Source organism: Eurosta solidaginis, chromosome 2, assembly GCF_040869045.1.
Source record: "Eurosta solidaginis isolate ZX-2024a chromosome 2, ASM4086904v1, whole genome shotgun sequence".
Lineage (NCBI taxonomy): Eukaryota > Metazoa > Arthropoda > Insecta > Diptera > Tephritidae > Eurosta > Eurosta solidaginis.
Window position 1 is genome coordinate 78,483,486 of NC_090320.1, and position 18,524 is coordinate 78,502,009.

Sequence of the window (18,524 nt, forward strand, 5' to 3'; positions counted from 1 at the left end):
TTCATTATTTTGCAAGTTTTTACCTATTTTGACAAAAGGAAAGTAAATACAGTATTAATTTCATATTTCTTGACATAACCAATTTCTCATTTAAAATTTAATGACGTCAACAAGTAATAGCACTCAAAGAAGAATCCGTAACACAGCAGAGCAGCTAAGTCAGATGGTGGACTATTTGATGGAAACTCTAGGATTAGCGGGATCTAGGTTTTTAAAGCTGCATGGAAAAGCCGAATGCGACATAAAGTGGAGCGAAATGTTCATCTTGTGATAAAACGTACGCCAAGTACTCAAATGCCATTTGATTTTTAAACCAAAGCAGCTTTTCGTGTTTGAAAGTATTTAATTGAAATTCCGATTTTCTTTTTTAACTAAAATTGCCAGACATATTAATTTCGTGATTTTTAATGTAGCCAGTTTACTTGCCGTTTATTTAACAACACAGATGATCGTCGATAAACAAATATCGATACAAAATAGTTACTGAATAACGAAATCGTTATAGATAGCGATGGCAAATGTGGTTAAAAAAGTTAGTGAATTCCACTACAGACGTTCTTCTACTACAAGAGACGCACATAGTACAAAAAAATCTAAGTTTTTTGCACTTACCAAACTATAAAGCATGTCATCACAACAAACCCACACCATACGCCAAATCCGGCATAGCGATTTTGGTAAAAAATACAATCAACACGTTCAAACATAAAACTTCCACCAACAATCTTCTGCATCAGACGACCACACTGCACGCCAATGATGGACTGCGCGGAATTGGCAGCCTTAAGCGCCAAATACACGACACGAACATTCCCGTTATGTCATGTTTTTGCGACCTTTTCTGTCGTGTATGCTGGTGTTTGGCAGTTCGCGCAAATGTTCGCCAAAAATCAAAATATTTTAATTTTTGGCGAACATTTGCGCGAACTGTTCGTGCGTGTATGGCGAAATAGCTCAAATCGTAGTAATTTCTGAACGGAACAGACGTGCGCGGAAAAGTAAAATGGACAATAAAAAATTTCTGAGTGAATTTATTGAAATGTATAAATCTTTGCCATCATTGTGGCAAGTAAAAAGCAAAGATTATTGTAACAGAATTAAAAAGAATAATGATTATGGCAAATTTTTTTGTAAAAGTTGGTCAAATGTTGCCTTGCTCATACGAACATTAAACCATTATTTGCACCAAATTCTTTTTTTGCGATCTTCTCTCTTTTTTTTACGCTTAATTGCCACAGCGAGCAATATTGCTGCAGCACAATTGTTGTCCGTATTCATCGCTGTCTGAAAGAGAACTAATGTTCGGCCAATAGTTCGTATGGTGTATGGCCAAAGCTGCGAACAAGATTGCGGAATGTTCGCGGAAATGTTCGTGTCGTGTATTTGGCGCTTTACGGTTCGCAGCTCACTATGCTGCAACAAAAAGCAATCGCGCACTTCTATGCACCGACAGCCTCAGTGTGGCCAAGTCCCTTGCTAACGCAAGCAGTACATATATCTCACAAATGGACTGCCAACCAGAGGTCTGCTTTGAGTACTAATAAAATTAGCGCACTTAGTCATGATCCAAAAAATTGTGTCTAAATGTGTACTTAGTCAAGTACAGACAAATACTATGAGTAACTAGCACATAAAATAGAAAATACATACGAGTGCCCCGCAACACATATGTCCCATACATATATAACATTGTTGGGTATAAACTGAAATCATAGTCGCTTTAACTCAGTAACATGTTGGTTTCGTGTGTAATACACTGTATACTTTGTTTATTATCGGGTTTTCTTTAGCGCTGTATTCAGTTTAGTTTCGTGTACATCGTTGTGTTGCTAGCGTCAGGAGACTGATATGACTATATTCATTTTATTGTACTAATAAAACTAATAAAACTAATAATGAACGTTCATTGGCATGCTGACATACAAACATGCTCCAATTCATGCCATAAATATTGATGTCGTATGCATACATTTTCAACTGAGTAATAGATTTTTCATTAACTACTTTTGTATTCCTATACCAAATACTTTTCAAAATCAAACAGAACTTTAATTCTAATACATACATAATTTAGTTTAATTCTAAAGCCTCGTTTTTAGCTGCTAAAGTTATATACGATATTTATGGCACTTGCCAGTAACTTTTCGAAATATGTAGATTAGAGCGTATTACGGTTCCAAGGAAAACGAAAATTATTCTCAAATATAATATTTTCTGCATAGGAAATGTGTTCAGAATTACTGTCTATACAACAATATATGGGAGTGCCACGAAATCCCCAAAAAAAAAAAAATACCCAAACACAAAATCCCCAAAGAAAAAAAATACCCAAACACATAATCCCCAAATTCAAAATCCTCAAAATCAAAATCCCCAAACACAAAATCCCAGTGCTATGATAAACATCATGACCGTGTAAAAAATAGCAATATCTCTTTCCTCTTTCATTCATATTTATGTGTGTATAACTATATATTCACGTTTTGGCAATACATATTTTTGCTTATCCATATATAGGACTGCTAGTCGCTCTAATTCGAAAAATCTAACAGAAGCGTGTACTACGCAGAAGGACATCACCGTGGCGGTAGCCACGGTTATACCACACACCCGGACTTGGCTTGGCGTAGCCCAGGGTTATTTTTTATAAGCGCGGCCGAAGGCCGCCTATGCAGAAAGTTGGTATGGATTATTAGCCTTTTTTGGTCGCGGCGATTTTAAACCTAATTTGAATTTATTTCACACATAAAATGGGGATTTTATGTTGGGGATTATGAGTTTGGGGATTTTGATTTTGGGATTTCGATTTTGGGGATAACGTGGTAGACCCCAATATATAGCTCATTAAAATCAAAATGAATAATTCAGGATGTTGCCAATTTTGTTTTAAATTTGTAAATTCTCACCAGCAGGTCAGTATTCGAATCCCGGACGACATTTTCAACATGTTTTCATGATACGCTCTAATTTATATGAACAGATGTAGTAAGTATGTATAGTAAATTGTGTATTCTAATACTTTTTATGATATTTTTAAATTTCATTGATTTTTTCCATAGAGGATATTGTAGTTTCTATTAGTAAATTATAGTCTAGCTCGTTTAGGCTTGCTTTGGCGGTAAGAAGGTCTAGAAACGAATCCAATGGCATCAGTGTTTCATTAGCATTACCTGGAAAGGAATAGCAGAATTTTATAATAATGTTCGACAAATAACAGTTTAGAGATGAGTTAAAAATTAAAAAATTCTTAAATAATGAGGCGTATAAATTATACATATTGTTTTTAATTTGAACTACATTCATTTTATGTACATTTATTCAATCGCCCAAAACTATTTTTGAGAAAAAGGACTTCTAATAATTTTTCACATTGCCTTATAATAGCCGTGTTTTTTTTACACGTAAACGTCTATACGCTTAAACTTTATATGGACTGCTAAGCGTCAAACTTTAAATACACCTCTGAAATTGCTGCGCATGAAATGTGTACTACTAAATTTCAACACCGCATTATACTCAGATATAACTGAAATATGTGTTTTTGTTTCACCCTCTGCACTAAATCTATGTATTCTACGTGTGTCCACAATTCATCGCAACTGATGCAGCTATATGTTATACCCTATGGCCATCAGAGCGTTGTGTCTCCGCTTTTCGGTACACCCTGTTGCTGTAGCTAGTTGTTTAACCACTGCCGCCAGATGGATATACGCGTGTTAAAAAACACGGCTACTAAAAGGACAAATTGGAACCGATAGTCAAAGCATCTAGTGCTCTTTTCTTTGTTAGTCTTATAATTTATTTTGAGTCTAAACATATAACAAATTATTTTCATATCCAATACTTTAAAATGTTAAAAAGCTGCCAGACATCTACCAAGCAGCCTATGGTTTCAGGGATTCAAAGGGTTGTGTAGCTTAGCCCTTTAAAGGAGTTTAAAGCGCAATTTATAGCTTGTCCAACCCTATTGCCAACCTCACCCATCCGTTGCGAATCATGCTTGGTTAGCATGCGAGGATTTGGCGACGCCAAGTTTCTCACGGAAGGAGGCGTTTGGCGTGAAGGAATCAAATTGTTCTCGAAATGGTCGGGCTGGTATCTTCGGAGGATCTCCTTATTGCTACAAGAAGAAGCCAGTGGTTTCAAATAAACATAAAGGCTTGGTTGCATTCTTATACCCAGCGTGTATTTGTATGGTACTAAAACTTGGATTGGATAACGGTTGTACGTAATGGCCTAAAATAATCAAGTTGGAAATAGACTTCCTTATATCAAAATTATCAGCATCGAAACAAATTTTAATTGAGCCTTGTCAGTCCGTTAACAGAATGTCTCTTAAAATTTTTTACGAAATTTGGTATGCTGGCTTATCTGGAGTGGTTTTGAAAATTGGCTAAACAGAATGATAACCACGCCCAGTTTTTCGATATCGAAAATTTCGAAAGATCTAAAAGATGCGACAGTTCTGTGCCAAAGACAGATAAAGTGAAATTTCATATGTGAAGTTTGACTTTATGACAAGAAGTAGAAATATGATCAAATTATGGAAAATGGTCGTGGCTCCGCCCACATTTGGATGAATAAAATGTTTAAGCAGGCCTGCACAGTGAAATCAACAAAATTTTTGAAAGTTATTGATATCGAAAAAATTTGTTTCGTTAATATCAAAATCAAAATCAATAAAATTTAGTTTTTCTTTGTTTTTTTTTAAGTTTAACCTTTTTTTTTGAGCAAATATTATACATACATAATTGGGTTTGGGATGGATTGCCTGCGGAGCTATTCAAGTTCGGCGGCGAGGAGTTGGTAAGGCGCATGCAGCAGCTTCTTAGCAAAATATGGGCGGACGAAAGCATGCCCGACGGTTGGAATCTAAGTGTTCTTTGCCCAGTCCACAAGAAGGGGGATACTGCAAAATGCACCAACTATCGTGGAATCAGCCTTCTTAATATCGCATATAAGGTCCTTTCAAGTGTATTGTGCGAAAGATTGAAGCCCACCGTGAACCGGCTGATTGGACCTTATCAGTGCGGCTTCAGACCTGGTAAATCTACCATCGACCAGATTTTCACAATGCGCCAAATCTTGGAAAAAACACGTGAAAAGAGAATCGACACACATCACCTCTTCGTCGACTTTAAAGCCGCCTTCGACAGCACGAAAAGGAGCTGCCTATATGCCGCTATGTCTGAATTTGGTTTCCCCGCAAAACTTATACGGCTGTGCAAAATGACGTTGAGCAACACCATCAGCTCAGTCAGAATTGGGAAGGACCTCTCCGAGCCGTTCGAAACTAAACGAGGTTTCAGACAGGGTGACTCCCTATCGTGCGATTTCTTTAATTTGATGCTGGAGAAAATTATACTAGCTGCAGAACTTAACCGCACTGGAACAATATACTATAAAAGCGTGCAATTACTGGCATATGCTGATGACATTGATATCATCGGCCTAAACACCCGCGCTGTTAGTTCTGCTTACTCCAAGCTGGAAAAAGAAGCGGTAAAGATGGGTTTGATGGTGAATGAGGACAAAACGAAGTACCTGCTGTCATCGAGCAAAGAGTCAGCGCATATGCGCCTTGGCAACCACGCTACTGTTGGCAGCCATAATTTCGAAATAGTAAAAGACTTCGTTTATTTGGGAACCAGCATCAACATTAGCAACAACATCAGCACTGAAATCCAGCGAAGAATCAATCTTGCCAATAAATGCTACTTTGGACTAGGTAGGCAATTGAAAAGTAAAGTCCTCTCTCGGCGAACGAAAATCATACTCTACAAGTCACTTATCGTACCCGTCCTGCTATATGGGGCAGAAGCATGGACCATGACAACAGCAGATGAAGCGGCTTTGGGAGTGTTCGAGAGAAAAGTTCTTCGAAAGATTTATGGACCTCTACGCGTTGGCGATGGCGAGTACCGAAGAAGATTTAACGATGAGCTGTACGAGCTATACGCAGACATCAACATAGTCCAGCGAATTAAAACGCAGCGGCTGCGCTGGCTAGGCCATGTTATGCGAATGAAAGATGATGCTCCGGCCAAGAAAGTGTTTCTATCGGAACCCGCCTATGGAAGCAGAGGTAGAGGGCGGCCCCCACTCCGTTGGAAGGACCAGGTGGAAAACGATTTAAACTCCCTTGGTGTGACCAATTGGCGCCGGTTGGCGGAGCGAAGGAGCGACTGGCGCGCCTTGTTGGACGGCCATAACCGTTTAGACGGTTAAGCGCCAATTAAGTAAGTAAGTAAGTAATTGGGTTTGGGTTCTAAAGTTTAAAAACTGTTTTTGCTCGCTTAGTCTCAATTGGAAAACAAAAGCAAACTAAGTAGTATCAAATTTTGATTGCTTCATTTTTCGTACAAACCACAAAAAAAAAATAGTTTTCTGCAAAATTGTTTCTATATTCTTTTGGGGAATAAAAAGTAACGTTAATCCTTTTATCTAAAAAATTCTGGTAGCGGCTTACGTAGTTATTATATTGCTAAAGGTATAGTCAAATCTTCTCTGATCGTAGTAGAATTCAAAGGCAGACATTTTCGTTTGAAAAAAGAACTTGGAAATTTTTGAAAAATAAAAGAAAAGAAAACATTTTTGCGTTTTTTTTGTGAAAATAACGGTATTATGCAACCTTGTGTTAAAGTTTTGAGGGCGTAAATCAAATTTCAAAAATTGGAAAAATGCGACAATTTATTACAAAATACCAATAACGCAATTAAGTTTGAGGTTGACTTTGTGACGAAAAATAGAAGTTTGATAAAATTTTGGAAAACGGGCGTGCCACCGCCCACATTCCAAAGAAGAAAATTTAAAAGCTTTGCAAGCCGTTAATGTCGCTTTGCAAGAATTATGGCTCTTAGTATTATATTCACATAGATCTGAGGAAAATTCGTTAACGACAACACCAATTTTTTCTTTTAAAGTTGCTTAAAGTTTTAATCATCACAAAATTGGCAATAAAATTACGGCACTTAACTTCATTACCAATTTAGATATAGAAGTACGAAACGCGACCGCTTAAACGATGAACACCAATCAAGTAAGTCGATTTGTTTAGTTTATTTGTATAATTTTTTAGTGGGATCTTGCTAATTGTAACATCTTTCTACATTAAGTTGGTTAGGTCTATGCGAAATTGAATAAAAAATTGAACAAAGTAATTGCAGGGTGATTCCAGTCACACACTTTTTCAAACACATATACAATACATATAATTAAGAAAAAAAAAAGAGTAAAAACAAACTAAGATTAAGCTACGCATATTGAAAATGGAAAGAAAAGAAATAAAAATAATGAAAAAAATAAAAGAAAAAAGGACACCGAAGAAAAGGGAAGGCAATTCTATACGACATGATGACACTTTTAATACACGCCCAATATAACAAGAGGGGTATCAAAAGACGCGTTTTGGATCCAGAATCGCGAATCCGAAAGCGGATGTAAAAAATTTGGGTCTGTCAAGAGATATTTGCAAAAGAAATTGAAAATTTTCATGTGGTTGTTGTAATTTTGATTTTGTCGTACCCACAAAAAAATGTGAACATAAGCGTTTTATGTGGATATAGTTTTGGTCTCCAACCCGGTGTTGGACCCACCCAGTGTAATTTTTTATTAGCGCTGCCGATGGCCGCCAATGCAGAAAGGTGTTATGCGCAAAAACACTATGGGTCACACCCCAGTTTCGGAGCACTCCGGGGTCATTTTTCGGTTTTTCGTTAATATCTTTGGAACCAGCTAAAATTCTTATTTTCCGCATTCGGATTATTGTTTTCGAGGTAAATGCGAGTCTTTTGACATCTCTCTCGATATTGTTGGACGCCTATTAGCAGTGTCATGCTGTCGTATAGAATTACCAAATGGAAGAAACTGAAAGTCAAACCGCAAAAGCGAGCCAAACCCGTAACCAAAATAGAGTTTCAAACTAAAATTGCAAAGTCAGCCAAAATGGGAATCGATTGTTTTTACGGACCCCCAGCGGGTAAGGGGGTTAAAATATACCCGCGGTAGGTATGCCTGTCGTAAGAGACGACTGAAATATAAAATAGATTCAAGGGGTTGTGTAGCGCAACGCTTTCAGGTTGCCAGCGCAATATGAAGCTTCTCCAAACCCAATTGTCAACCTCACCTATCCGTGGCGAATCCGGTTTCATTAACAACCGAGGCTTTGGCGACTCCGAACTCCTCATGGATCTAGGGGGTGGGAGGGCGGTATGACCTGGAAGGTCGCATGTGGTCATAACAAATCGTTCCCGAGATGGTCGGGCTTGGTACCGGAACTTACCGGGTCTGCATTCGGCGAAGGACCATCAACATCGATAACACTCCGCAAGGCCTTCGGGGAGTGTCCTTATCTATTTATCTATTTATTTATTTAGTCTAGTAACAAATGTTTAGTACAGACACTTATGATTAAATTACAGAGACCAGCTTATATTAAGCTATGGAGAACACTAGCAAAAAGAATTTATATTATTACAGATTAAGTAATTTTTTAGTTTAAGTTGAAAAGCGTATTTTGAGTCGGAGAAATCAATATCCAAAACACTTGAGAAGCTATTAATTTCTGATAGGGTTCTGTTAATAGGCGCTTTTGAGTTATAAACAGTTCTACTCAGCCCTATGAAAAAGATTTCAAAGTGGTGGAGGTTTCTACAGGGAGTATTTAAGCATAGTCTTTCAAGAAGCAGCGCGCAGTCAATTTTGCCCGTGAAAAGATCGAAAATGAACAACGAGGCCAAAAGAATTCTGCGATTGTTTAGGGATAGTAAAGATTGGCATCGAGACTCATAAGACGGGATCGGTTCAGAGAAACGTAATGAAATAAGCGCGAAGCGCATAAAGATTTCTTGAACCCGCTCCAGGCGGTTGATGTGAACTGCGTGGTAGGGCCGCCAAATGAAAGCCGCATCCTCAAGTTTGGACCGCACAAAGGACGTATATAAAACTTTGAGTGTGTAGGGGTCAGAGAAGTTTGCGGAATGGCGTCTGACAAAAGCAAGCATTGAAAGCGCCTTAGAAATTGTGAAGCTGGCGTGAGTGTTAAAATTAAACTTTGAGTCGAAGTATACCCCCAAGTCTTTAACTTCAAGAGTCGTTCGAAGGTTTCTGCAATATGATAGGAGGTATGAAGTGGCCTCAGCAGTTTACCATACCTCACAGTGTGGCACTTTCTTATATTAAGGAAAAGACGGTTCTTAACACACCAGATATAAAGCTTATTAATCTCAGATTGAAGAACAACGACATCATTATAATAACTGATCTCAGAATAGATCCTGAGATCATCAGCATAAAGCAGAAATTTGATAGATGAGAAGCAAGAGCTAATGTCATTAATGAACAAGATAAATAGTAAAGGGCCCAGAATACTGCCCTGGGGCACTCCAGAGGTGGCCCAAAATGGTTTCGAATAAACACCGTCAATATTTACATTACTTCTGTTGTGCAGGTAAGATTTAATCCACTGTAGGAACGTAGAGTGGAACCCATAACAAGCTAATTTCGCAATTAAAATTTTATGAGAAATTTTATCGAATGCCTTGGAGAAGTCTAGGTATATTGTATCAACCTGAAAACCCTGCCTAAATGCCGCGTAGCAATCCTCAGAAAAGACAGCGAGGTTCGTTAATGTGGATCTGGCCGGGACAAAACCATGTTGATTGGCGCAAATCAGGTGTTTAATACTAAAGTAAAGCTTGTCATTGACAACACATTCAAAAAGCTTCGAAGTTGTAGACAATTTGGAAATAGGCCTGTAATTAGAACAGTTACTTTTGTTGCCAGACTTAAAAATGGGAGTGACGGATGCTTGTTTCCAGTCATCAATAAAAATACCCGATGCCAATGATTTATTGAATATAATCATTAACGGTCGTACTAGCGAAGGACAATTTTTCAATAGAATAACTGAAAGATTGTCAGCATCAGTTCTGGAGGAACTTTTAAGTTTTATAATCCCCTCAACTATGTCTGCCTCAGTGAGAGTAAGTGACCCAAAATTATTAGCAGAGGGAGACTTAATTAACTTGTGTATGTTATCTGTATCTTCCACAGTTAAATCATTATCTGTGATAAAGTTCGCCGAGAAGAAGTCAGCAATGAGATTAGCAGCCTCATTAACAGAGTTGGCAGTAATATTATTATAGCTTACTGATTTCGGTATGCTAGATACGCTCTTCATGGAGTTAATGTAATTCCAAAAGTTCTTCGGATTACTCTTGATGTTTACCTCAAAATTTCTGACGTACTTAGCATATAAAGACTTATTAAGATTGTTAAATTGTTTCTTATAAACAATAAACAAATCATAAAATCGACGCTGATTAGTAAACTTATATTTTTTAAAGAACTTGTTTCTCAAATTTTTTAGATGTTTGAGCTCACCATTGTGCCAGGGAGATTTATAAATTTTATTTTTATATACCGGCACGATTTTTTCGAAAATTTATGAATTTCATTTTTAAATACATTGAGACTTTCCAACTTCACTTTCGCCAAGCATAGCATCCCAATCAACTCCACGTAAAGCTGAATTTAAACGATCCAAATCACATCTTCGAAAATTGAACGATGCTACAACAACAACAACATTGTTTTTAGGGATCTAGAGCCGGAAAAACTGTATTTACAATTTTTTTAATACATCCATAATTTTTTTGGCCAAGGACTATATGTCCGCGGCAAAAGCCGCTCACTCCATTTTTCACTTGTAGATACTAACGGAAATGGTTAGGAAAGAAAACGATTCGATTAAGATTAAGAATTTAAAAGAAAATGTGGATAACTGCAAACAATGAGCAGCTTTTACACAAATGTTTTTCTCATTCTAACATAAATTTTAATTAAAACGAGCTAGGATCTTTTATCGCGTTGGCGAAAATACTACAATCACAGGACGTACAAACATTTATATATATATAATTGAGGGCTTATATTCTGATACTAGTGTCCATCTGTGACTGAACTATCATTTATAACACAATGTAATAGCGAGAGATTCTCAAAATCCCCCAAAAAAAGTTATCGTAAAACACAAAGTTCTCAGCTAAAAGAACCCCCAAATAAAGAGTGCAGATATTATTTAAAATAAAAAAATAAAAATAGATAATTGGCTCGATTTACCTCCGAGAATATTTAGGCCGAGCTTCTCTTCCTAACCGAACCTTTATGCCCACTCCGAACGACTGTTTCAAGGCAGATTAATTTTCACTGAGAAGCTTTTCATGGCCGTAACACATTCTTGCGAAACCACTGCCTAGGGGCGACCCTGCCTAGAAAAAACCTTTTTCTAAATAAAAAAGAGATTTGTTCCGAGGATTTTGAATTTAGGGACTCCAATCCAAGCCCTGAAATAGATTATTTTGCCGTATTCAATACAGGCCCGCACAACGAAGCCAACAATTTTTTTTAAATGTTGATATCAAAAAGGATTTTGTTTCGTAAATATCAGAATCGAAATCAAAGAAATTTACACCCATATGCCGGCTCTGAGTGACTGACAATTGTTATAAAAAATTCCAACTTTTCCTATAATTTTAAATGTTTCAATGAGAACAGAACTATAACAGCAGTCAGTCACTCAGAGCTAGCGTATGGGGTTAATGCCAATTTCACACAGAGGTTTAACGAAATAATTAGTAAAGTTTTCTACATTAAAGCCCTTATTGAACTCAATCTTCCACCAAAACGCGAATTCTTAATTATCTCATTAGTGCTTTATTGAATGCCTAATTTAAAGAAAAATCTAGTCGGTTTTGTTTGGTGTTTCGGATTGTATTGTCAATTTAACAAAGGCCACTAAAAATAAATTATTTTCATATGTATTTAATTAGCGAGCTTTGCTCATATTGCTTTATACAATGGTTTTTGTAATTGATATTAGAGAAAAATTGTAAGTTTACAAACGGCGATGGTTACTAGGACATGTTTCTGAATTTCACTTCTTCATCAGATAGCTTTTCGGGAGCTGAGCGTTGAACTCGAATCTCCAACATTCATATCAGTGCAAAGGTAGATGCCTTTAGCTGCTAAGCCATATGAATGTCCCGTTGTTCGCTGTACAATTGGTCTCTAAGAGTTGCCTGTTTTGTTTATATTCCTTTTGATCACCATGTAGGCACATACACTCTGTATGTAGTTTATTCCTAATGGTGTGGATATGATATGATAAATTATTTTCAATAATTATTAATTAGAATTTAAAATTTCATTTTGCTGCAAAATATATTTTGGATTTTTCAAAACTATGGACTAATGGACATATTGCATGCATTTTATTTTGATTATCTTTATAGTTAAGGAGAAAACGGCTAATATCCATTTTCTTAATTATTTTTTTTTTTTAATAACGTAATATTTTTTGGGGCTGCTGACAGATGTTCGCATAATGAAGGTGGCTCTGTGTGAAAAGGAAAACTTAATTATTTCAATAAGTAAAATTGTGATTGGATTAAGTTTCTGTGTGAAATTTTTATTAGTTTTTCTTTGAAATACTCAACCTCGAAAACGAAACTTTTTTGAGACTGTTAACAGGGGCCGACATCCGTGAGCCGCTATGGCACTACTTGATTCGTATTCGGTATGACGATACATATATGCACCTCACCGAGTAATTCAACGTAATCGCGGAGTTAATATTTTGGTATTTTTACAACCAAATCGACTCTTTTGTATCTATTATGGCTTTGAAATATGTTCCAGCGCATTTTTTGTCCTAAAAAGAGCAATTGATTCAAAATAAATTGAGTTTTGATTGCTATCGTATGTTTTAATCCCCTTTAAATTATACGGCTGACATATCACGTAAATTTCTTTCGTAACGTATTCGATTCGTGAACGTATGTTACGATTCTGGGCCTGATAACGGACTCCAGGTTCGAAAAAAAACAATTGTTTACTTATAACAGCAAAACGATATCATAAATAATACAATAGATTAGCTGGGATTATTCTTGTTACACAAATAACACCAAAATAAAAATAATACATTTACATAGGTAGTATTTCATTTAATAGGAATTGAATTATTTCTTTTCAAAGTCGCAGATGGAGTGTATCGTATATAAGCCGATAATACATTTTATTTGTAATGAATGCTACAAAACCAAATAATTTGTGCTTACCCTGAATATGTTAAACTTAAAACCTTAGATAATGGTAGCCAAAAAATAATGAACAAACGAAAATTATAAATGTTAAAAATATTGTCAAAACCATACTGAAACATGAAAATGATGATGATTCCTTTGTGATGTTAAGGTCTGGCAAATGAATTAGGGAAAGAAAATAATGAATGAAATATTGTAACTCAAAGAATGGTGTTCCAATTAAATTCAAGTGTTGAAGTTTGAAAGCATTTATATATTTTTAGAACTAACTACTTCTCAGGGTTGAACGGTGTTGCGAGTTGGTATTTACGCAACCATTACTACTGCCACGCAGTTGAACGGGTTGTCCGGATAATACATTAGCTGCATGCTCTCTGCCGCGTATCATTAGACTCTCTGGATGTGACCAGTTCTTTAATAAACGGTATGCTCGAGATTTCGGAAGAGCAGACAGCAAGGAGAGTTTCTTTTCAATACCTTCGGCGGTATCATCAATACCTAGAAATTATTACATAAAATGAAGAAGAAATATTTTTAGGTGTGCAAAATTAAACCTCATACCATTTAAAATTGTTTTCATTACATCAACTTGCAATTCAAATACATGATTCTCAACATACTGCAAGAACATTTCAAAAGTTTGTGCTCTATAACCGAGATAAGTAAAAAAGGAAGCAAAACCTTGTGGTAAAGGAAAAGCAATAGAATCCACTGCTAAGCAATAGCGTTCAAGAATTAGGAAAAGTGAATATTGTTGACCATTACTCATTTGATTTCTAAATGTTTAATAAAAATGAAATTTTAATTTTTTGAATAACCAGTTAAACGTTTAATGATTACTTACATTAATTGAAAGCCACGGGAAGTTTCATTGCGAGCATCCAAACCAGCTGCACGACAAACAAGCGAGCAAAGGGCACGTGATAACTCAAGTTGTGAACCTACATATTGCGTAGCAACAGTATGTACATGGGCTGGTGCCTGAGGGCGTTCGAAAAATGTTTCTTTCAGCCAACGAAATCCGGTATTGGGTTTAACTGAATGTTTGACAAGATGTACACTTAACTCCCTCAAGTTCTATATGTGAACCATCAATCAATTAATACATATACATATATATAAAACATTCAAATTAAATACTTGCCACAGATATAACATGCTCTTGTTTGGTAGCTGTGCACGTTTCCATTTCGATGAATGGTAAAATTTCATTATGGTTGCGCTTATTGGACTTTGAAAAATCGTGGACGCTATTGCCCACTGCACCACTTGGTGTTAGTGGTGTTGTACAACGTGAAAGTGCCTCTGGCTGATAACATGACAGTGAAAATAAAAGTTTTTCGCTCACTTGTTCAGAGTTAAAGCGAAGCATTTGCTTTTGTCCAGCATCGTTCAAATGTTCCCATAATCGTGTCCACATATCAGAATTATATGGACACAAACGTTGATGTGGTGATAATAACATCATGCTCGTGTTATATAGACTCTCATGCGATAATCCTACACTAATATCAGCTACCCGCGCTTGAATCGAACGTGTCGGGTCAGCAGTAGTAAGAGGGAGAAATCGGACCATAGAAGCAGCATCAGCCGGCAATGCGCGTACAGTTGCGGCATAGCTTCCTGCAACTAATGCTTCTTTGAGTAAAGCTACAGTGTCTAATGACAATGGCCTTTCCATGATAATACTAAGTAGCTCTGCAAGTACATCCATATCATCTGAATGTATGAGAAAATAATGGATTATACTAAGGCGATTATCGACAGATGTGTCATTTCGAAAAGCTTCAATTAAATGACTCCGCGGTACACTAAGCGATACAAGATCTAAAGTTGTCACATCGTATGCTAGTGATCCCCATTTTTGGCATGGCACGAGTTGTGTAAGAGGGTTTCGGTTATGTGATGAACATACTATATGACAACATGGTTCATGAGTTAGGCCGACATCCAATAAATGCACAAATAAATCTGGTTGAAATACAAGTAAGTGATGACCACCATGTAGCGCAAATGTAGGTTTGAGTAAGCGTGCTTTTTCCCAGGGCACACCAGGCATAACACAATGTACAACACATCCATGATGAAGGAGTGTAACTGAGTAAGCGAAGTGAACATTAACCTTCTGAGTGGTGTCAGCACTATCTGCTGGTGTCTCATCTACATTTTTCGGCTGAATAGGCTGATATAAATAATAGTGGCATACAAAAAGCATACCCGTTGCATTAGTCAATATAATAAGATTAAGCGAAGAGTCGTGAACTCTCAATGGCACTACATCATCTTCATACACAAGTTCACTGTCGAAATATCCCTGTGGTAATTTTGGCAAATTTAGTGGAATATTAAGCTGAGAATATATATAGTTAGTGGAAAAGACTGAAGTATATATAAGTCAATGGACTTACAACCGTCTCTGTTGGTATTTTTTCGTTAAACTGAAAAGCTGAGAGCGTGGGACTCAACTCATTATCCGGTTTTTTTTCAGCTTCATCGCTTAAACTTAAACTTTTTGTTTTGGGCTTTAGGTGAATATAATACAAAGACTGGTTGTCTGGATCCCATTGAGCCCAACTAAAACTTGTAGCTATAATTTCGAAGGTAAGTGAATACGTGTCGAAATACAAATTGGCCGGCGATGTTGTTTTGGAATTTGTTGGGCTTCCATCATTAGTTGCCCATTGCTTTTGGGTACATACAAATTGTTTTATACCAGTTTCGTGAATTAGCAACAAGAACTTTTCCTGGCTATATGGCTTTTCTGTAGCTTTTTCGGTTCGCCATAAAAATTGGGCCATCACTTGGCAACGTGATGGTATGTCAAGTATTGGAGTTGGCGACGTTCGAGCATATGTACTAATTTCGACAATTTGGGCTTGGTACACTGAAACGCTTTCTTCATTCTCTGGAAGAATTTTCTTTTCTATAAACACCAATAAAGTGCTACTGCTGTTTGTAGTGGCCTGAGTAATTTCTCGGCATTCCTTTTCAAATCGATATAATATTCGTAACGTTTTAGCTATAGGATTAAATTGTCCTATGCATGATTCCCGAAATTCGGAATTAAGATCTTCGAATATCCATGAAGTAAGCATAGAACCATCGCGCTCTTGTCCGAGAATTCTCCATTCGATTGCTTTGTCTAACAAATAGATTAACTATATTTCACATGAAATCTGTTTTTATTTATGAAGATATGTACCTTTAAAACCCTGAGCCGCCAGCAATCCACAAAAATTTGCTGCTAAATTCTCTTGCCTCAGCATCGCTTATCTGCGAATTTCTTTTCAAAAAATCAATAAGAAGCAAGGAGACACATTTTTGTTTACATATTGTGACGAATATTAGGAGTTTCAGCACATCACTATACCATAGATGAATGGATTTGCAACTCTTTGTTTCGAGAGAGCGCTGTCAAAATGCACATTTTTTATAACATTTATCTATGATGCCACTCCAAACAAAAATTAATACATCTGAAAATGGGGATTTTTGACATACATTTCGGCGATTATAGTTTCAATCATTTAATAAAATGATAGTCGTAAAATATTTATTTGCTTATATTTATTTTACAATAATACGACTAGTTAGAATTAAATATAAACAAATCTAAGTAAAACTAACATTTCGATTAAATTAATTAGTCAAATATTGTAACTGCATTTAACTCGCAGTGAAAACCATATATTCTTTTGAAATTTCAGTAAATTGGACCTATAATAGTTAACATTATTTAATGGATAGGGCTTATCCTACATGTCTGGCGTTCCAGGTTCTGTGATCAAAATGGACTAGTTCATATTTACAAAACCTGTTTTTAGTGATAACTTTTGAATGGGAAATAATCTTTACCCTCCGCCTTCGAACTAATAATACTTACACTAAAACAAGTATTTTTATCCTTTTTCCCATAATTTTTGAACGCTAATCTACAGTTATGGGTCAAACTAAAGTTTACCAAAATTTTTGGCACGGTTTTCGTTTTGGCTGGCACATTTTTTGTTCTGGCACCCGCTTCAGCTGGCGCGAGGGATTTATCTGTGATTGTTGCCAGCAACAACTAGAAGATAAATCCCTCGTGAGAGCGAAAATATGACAGCGTAAGCAAAAGATTCGTATCAATCTAATCTATGACTATACCGAAGGTAACTAAATACTGCAGAGCAAAAACAATGTAAACAGATGAGGAAGACCTACCAAAAAATGTTAACCTTATATTAAGCTTATGTCATATTGTTGTGAATATTAGCAAGTAAATACTGCACAACTACAACAGCAATGGAACAACAAACGGTTACAGACACATGTAAAAATCAACAATGAGAAGAAACGACACTACTCACATATATACGCAGCAACAAAGATCGTGTATGAGATTACAGAACCCAGTAAAATATACTTGGATTATAGAGTTGTGCTCTTTCGTTCATTTCAGTGATTCGGTTCTTTCGTTCTTTTTCTGATGAACGAACAAGTTGTTCTTTTTGTTCATCTGTTCCTTTCTTTTTCAAGCACATTTGTTCACTGCTGCTCACACCCACGAAAAAAGTCAACTTAAAGGGGGGCCGCAAATTAATCTGGATGGTCATCAGGCATCGGTGCAGTTTAGAAACGGCCATCAAAACCAAGAAGAATTAAACAAGGGTGCCACAGGGTGGTTTCCTATCCCCACTTTTGTTTAACTTCTACATATCAAAGCTACCTTCGCCACCAGAAGGCGTTACTATCGTTCCCTACGCCGATGACTGTACAATAATGGCCAAAGGCCCAGGCCCACAGATCGATGAGCTTTGTAACAGAATAAACTGCTACCTCCCTGATCTCTTCAGTTTTTTCTCCTAGCGAAACCTGGCATTATCACCGACTAAATCCTCCGCGACTTTTTTTACAACATGGACGTCCCAAATGTCGACCATTTTGAACATCCACGTCGATGGCACTACGCTGCCGACTGTCCCATCCCCCAAAATCTTGGGTGTGACGTTTGATCAGGATCTACATTTTGGTGAGCATGCAGCCGCAATTGTACCGAAAATCCAGAGCCGTAACAAAATTCTCAAATCTCTTGCTGGCAGTACTTGGGGAAAAGACAAAGAAACGCTCATTACCACCACTGGCCAGCCAATTGCATGCTACGCGTCCCCTATATGGTCGCCAAGCCTAAAAACTATACACTAGAAGAAGCTGCAGTCCTGCCAAAATACTGCTCTCAGAACCGCCACGGGCTGTATTTTTATGTCCCCAGAACACCATCAGGGAGAGATATGAGATGCTAACCAAACAGTTCCGGTTGAATACCCAGAAGCCTGGGCATCCCAACAGACATCTGATTGATGAGCCAACACCGACTAACTGCTTAAGGAGTCATCTCCGTAAGCATTATGAGGAAATACGCAATCTTAAAAACGCAAACAG

General features: G+C 36.9%; 1 protein-coding gene across 5 annotated transcripts; it reads right to left on the reverse strand.

Annotated features, from left to right (window-relative positions):
- Window positions 1-914: 914 nt before the first annotated feature.
- Window positions 915-16,692, reverse strand: pigeon (protein). 5 transcript variants are annotated; one of them, XM_067765865.1, is made up of 8 exons: window positions 16,309-16,692; window positions 15,515-16,248; window positions 14,251-15,456; window positions 13,951-14,183; window positions 13,668-13,882; window positions 13,380-13,604; window positions 13,122-13,259; window positions 3,035-3,170 (listed from the first exon to the last, which is right to left on the reverse strand). In XM_067765865.1, the coding sequence occupies exons 1-7, from the start codon at window positions 16,370-16,372 to the stop codon at window positions 13,138-13,140; spliced, it is 2,799 nt and encodes a 932-aa protein (XP_067621966.1). In that variant the 5' UTR covers window positions 16,373-16,692; the 3' UTR covers window positions 3,035-3,170; window positions 13,122-13,137. The 5 variants fall into 5 exon arrangements, with proteins under 5 accessions (XP_067621964.1, XP_067621967.1, XP_067621963.1 ...); XM_067765864.1 differs by having other exon boundaries at window positions 13,377-13,604; window positions 16,309-16,691; XM_067765863.1 differs by lacking the exon at window positions 13,122-13,259 and having other exon boundaries at window positions 915-3,170; window positions 16,309-16,691.
- Window positions 16,693-18,524: the final 1,832 nt, after the last annotated feature.